We start from the raw sequence: 3,821 nt of genomic DNA, 5'->3' as shown, positions 1-3,821 counted from the left end.
CTCTCCTCCTCCTCCTCCTCTTTTTCCTAGCTATTTTTCCTCTCTATTTTTCCTGTTTTGAATCGCGTCACTAATATGAATGATTTAATATCCCTTTTCTATATTCAAAGTACTTGAAAACCTACCAGATATGTTTCGATTAATGATAAAAAAATACGCTGACTGCTGCTGATGATATACTATTGGTGGGAAATAATGGAAGCTACGTAGACCGTTAAACAATCAAGGAAAATACACACACAAAAAAATAACAGCAAAGTCCTTACTACTTCTTTCTGTGATGCCGTGAGAGTAAGTGGGTAAGTGGTGGCTGAGTGGTTAGCGTGCCGGCGTCGCGTCCGAGAGATCCAGGAGGGACGCGGGTTCGAATCCTGGCCGCCACACAGCTGGGATTTTTCAATCACCGCCGAATGGCCTAAAACTACCCACATGCTGCCCTGAAGACCACCTATCAATCCGGACTCTAGATTACCTCTCCAAAGAGAGGCTCAAAGATGAGCCAAAACAAGATGGCGCCACTATAAACACTCGCCTGCGCCACAACGGGCTGGGCCGACCATCAGGCCCCACCAGTGAAAAAGCCTAACGGCGCAATAGGCAGCGACGTAAAAAAAAAAGTAGCGGCAGTGACGTCAGCAAATATTCAAGCAACAGAAGAATGAGAGGTAGAGGAAAGATCAGAGGAGTACTACGACTGAGAGGAGGAGGAGGAGAAAGAGAAGGAAGGAGTGATAATTATGTAGAAACTGTAGAATGACCCGCCACACTAAGACCCACCACACTGAGACCCGTCACATTAAGACCCGCCACGCTAAGACCCGCTACACTAAGACCCGCCACGCTAAGACCCGCCACACTAAGACCCGCCACGCTAAGACCCGCCACACTAAGACCCGCCACACTAAGACCCGCCACGCTAAGACCCGCCACACTAAGACCCGCCACACTAAGATCCGCCACACTAACACCCGCCACACTAAGACCCGCCACACTAAGACCCGCCACGCTAAGACCCGCCACGCTAAGACCCGCCACACTAAGACCCGCCACACTAAGATCCGCCATACTAAGACCCGCCACACTAAGACCCGCCACACTAAGACCCGCCACACTAAGATCCGCCACACTAAGACCCGCCACACTAAGACCCGCCACACTAAGACCCGCCACACTAAGACCCGCCACACTAAGACCCGCCACGCTAAGACCCGCCACACTAAGACCCGCCACACTAAGACCCGCCACACTAAGACCCGCCACACTAAGACCCGCCACACTAAGATCCGCCACACTAAGACCCGCCACACTAAGACCCGCCACGCTAAGACCCGCCACGCTAAGACCCGCCACGCTAAGACCCGCCACACTAAGATCCGCCACACTAAGACCCGCCACACTAAGACCCGCCACACTAAGACCCGCCACACTAAGATCCGCCACACTAAGACCCGCCACACTAAGACCCGCCACGCTAAGACCCGCCACACTAAGACCCGCCACACTAAGACCCGCCACACTAAGACCCGCCACACTAAGACCCGCCACACTAAGACCCGCCACGCTAAGACCCGCCACACTAAGACCCGCCGCACTAAGATCCGCCACGCTAAGACCCGCCACACTAAGACCCGCCACACTAAGACCCGCCACACTAAGACCCGCCACACTAAGACCCGCCACGCTAAGACCCGCCACACTAAGATCCGCCACACTAAGACCCGCCGCACTAAAACTCGCCACGCTAAGACCCGCCACACTAAGACCCACCACGCTAAGACCCGCCACACTAAGACCCACCACGCTAAGATCCGACGCACTAGGACCCGCCGCACTAAGACCCACCACGCTAAGACCCGCCACACTAAGACCCGCCACATTAAGACCCACCACCAGGGGGGAGGCATGGAGTCTCGCGGTTTGAAGCCACTAAACTGTCAGTCGGCCATATTGTTCAAGCCGGAGAGGAGTGGCCACATTGATGTACATCCATGAGCGGCCGGCCAGACCAAGTGTCCGCGTGTGACATTTCATAAGGGTTCGTGTGGCAGACTGGCAGTACATGCTTGCCGCTTACAAATTTCTAACTTGTATTTGTAAGGGAGACCGCACATCTTGGTGATGAATTGTTCTCACCGCATTTCTTGGTGATCATGAATACATTACCGCGCTTCTTGGATATCATGTACAGTATTTTCTTACCTGTTACAGTATATTTACAGTAATAAATTACAGCCACTCCACGAATGTGGTACTCTAAGGGCAAGCGCCCTCCATGTTAGGCGCGCTACACCCTCGTATTTGTACCTCACGGCTTGAACAATATGGTGGCCGATTTGACAGCTGAGACCACGAAAACTGGCTTCACTCACCAGTACAGCGCGCTCGGCGCTGTGGGCCTCTCCACCCTTAATACCTCCATGCCCGCCACACTAAGACCCGCCACACTAAGACCCACCGCACTTAAACCCGCCACGCTAAGACCCGCCACACTAAGACCCACCGCGCTAAGACCCGCCACACTAAGACCCGCCACACTAAGACCCACCACGCTAAGACCCACCACACAAAGACCCACCACGCTAAGACCAGCCACACTAAGACCCACCACGCTAAGACCCACCACGCTAAGACCCGCCACACTAAGACCCACCACGCTAAGATCCATCGCACTAAGACCCGCCGCACTAAGACCCGCCACGCTAAGACCCGCCACACTAAGACCCACCACACTAAGACAGGCCACACTAAGACCCGCCACACTAAGATCCGCCACACTAAGACCCGCCGCACTAAGACCCGCCACACTAAGACCCACCGCACTAAGACCCGCCACACTAAGACCCGCCGCACTAAGACCCGCCACGCTAAGACCCGCCACACAAAGAACCGCCACACTAAGATCCGCCGCACTAAGACCCGCCACACTAAGACCCGCCGCACTAAGACCCGCCACACTAAGACCCGCCGCACTAAGACCCGCCACACTAAGACCCGCCACACTAACACCCGCCACATTAAGACCCACCACGCTAAGACCCGCCACACTAAGACCCGCCACACTAAGACCCGCCACACTAAGACCCACCACGCTAAGACCCACCACACTAAAACCCGCCACACTAAGACCCACCACACTAAGACCCACCACACTAAGACCCACCACACTAAGACCCTCCACACTAAGACCCACCACGCAAAGACTCGCCACATTAAGACCCGCCACACTAAGACCCGCCACACTAAGACCCGCCACACTAAGACCCACCACGCTAAGACCCGCCATGATAGGCTCCGTCACGCTGTCCCCCGCCCCACTACAACCCGCCACGCCCTCGCTTCTCCTTCCCGGCGCCTGGCTGACACGAGGAGCAGATGGAGGCGGCAGGTTAATTTAATGAATAAAGGAACCTGTTCTCTCTCAATCTACCCACACGAACCCAAGGTTAAAAGGGAACGTTCCATGTATATGTCGCAGGTTGGAACAAGCTCGTATGTATAGACCAATTCATTTTGTCCTCAACAAAAAGCTGCTGCCCCTCATAAATTTGCATTTTCACCACTAAATGTTTATTAAGAGCTTGATATCATTCATCACACGGAAATTGGTGTATCAAATGAAATTTTGTGCAATAAAAGACTACCTAACGCTTCATTAATTACCTCTAATTAAATGAGGACGTTGCAAGAGAGTAATTCAACAGACTTTTACTGCCGAGAATTTGATGACTTTTATCGCTCCGCATTTATCCCACGCGAGTGACAGTTCCTGCAGAGAGGAGACCACGAGAGGGGGCAGTAGTGAAAAGGAGGGAGGGAGGGGG

The 3,821-nt window shown here is 53.7% G+C and overlaps 1 protein-coding gene across 1 annotated transcript; it reads left to right on the top strand.

The window, feature by feature from the left end:
• Nucleotides 1–753: 753 nt before the first annotated feature.
• On the top strand, nucleotides 754–3,360 carry LOC127000119 (filaggrin-2-like). The gene is made up of 4 exons (XM_050863539.1): nucleotides 754–1,915; nucleotides 2,049–2,065; nucleotides 2,480–3,193; nucleotides 3,289–3,360. Exons 1-4 carry the CDS (start codon nucleotides 754–756, stop codon nucleotides 3,358–3,360), a joined length of 1,965 nt encoding a protein of 654 aa, XP_050719496.1.
• The last annotated feature ends 461 nt before the right edge of the window (nucleotides 3,361–3,821 follow it).

Source organism: Eriocheir sinensis, chromosome 17 (assembly GCF_024679095.1).
Source record: "Eriocheir sinensis breed Jianghai 21 chromosome 17, ASM2467909v1, whole genome shotgun sequence".
In the NCBI taxonomy this organism is placed as follows: Eukaryota; Metazoa; Arthropoda; class Malacostraca; order Decapoda; family Varunidae; genus Eriocheir; species Eriocheir sinensis.
The sequence above is the reverse complement of the archived record's forward strand: the minus strand, read 5'-3'. Positions and strand labels throughout refer to the sequence as shown.

Bases quoted from the DNA above. Each gene is read 5' to 3' on its own strand.
- LOC127000119 (XM_050863539.1), top strand. From the start codon at position 754: ATGACCCGCCACACTAAGACCCACCACACTGAGACCCGTCACATTAAG. The intron at 3,194-3,288 runs GCAAAGACTCGC...CCGCCATGATAG, and splicing joins TCCACACTAAGACCCACCAC to GCTCCGTCACGCTGTCCCCC.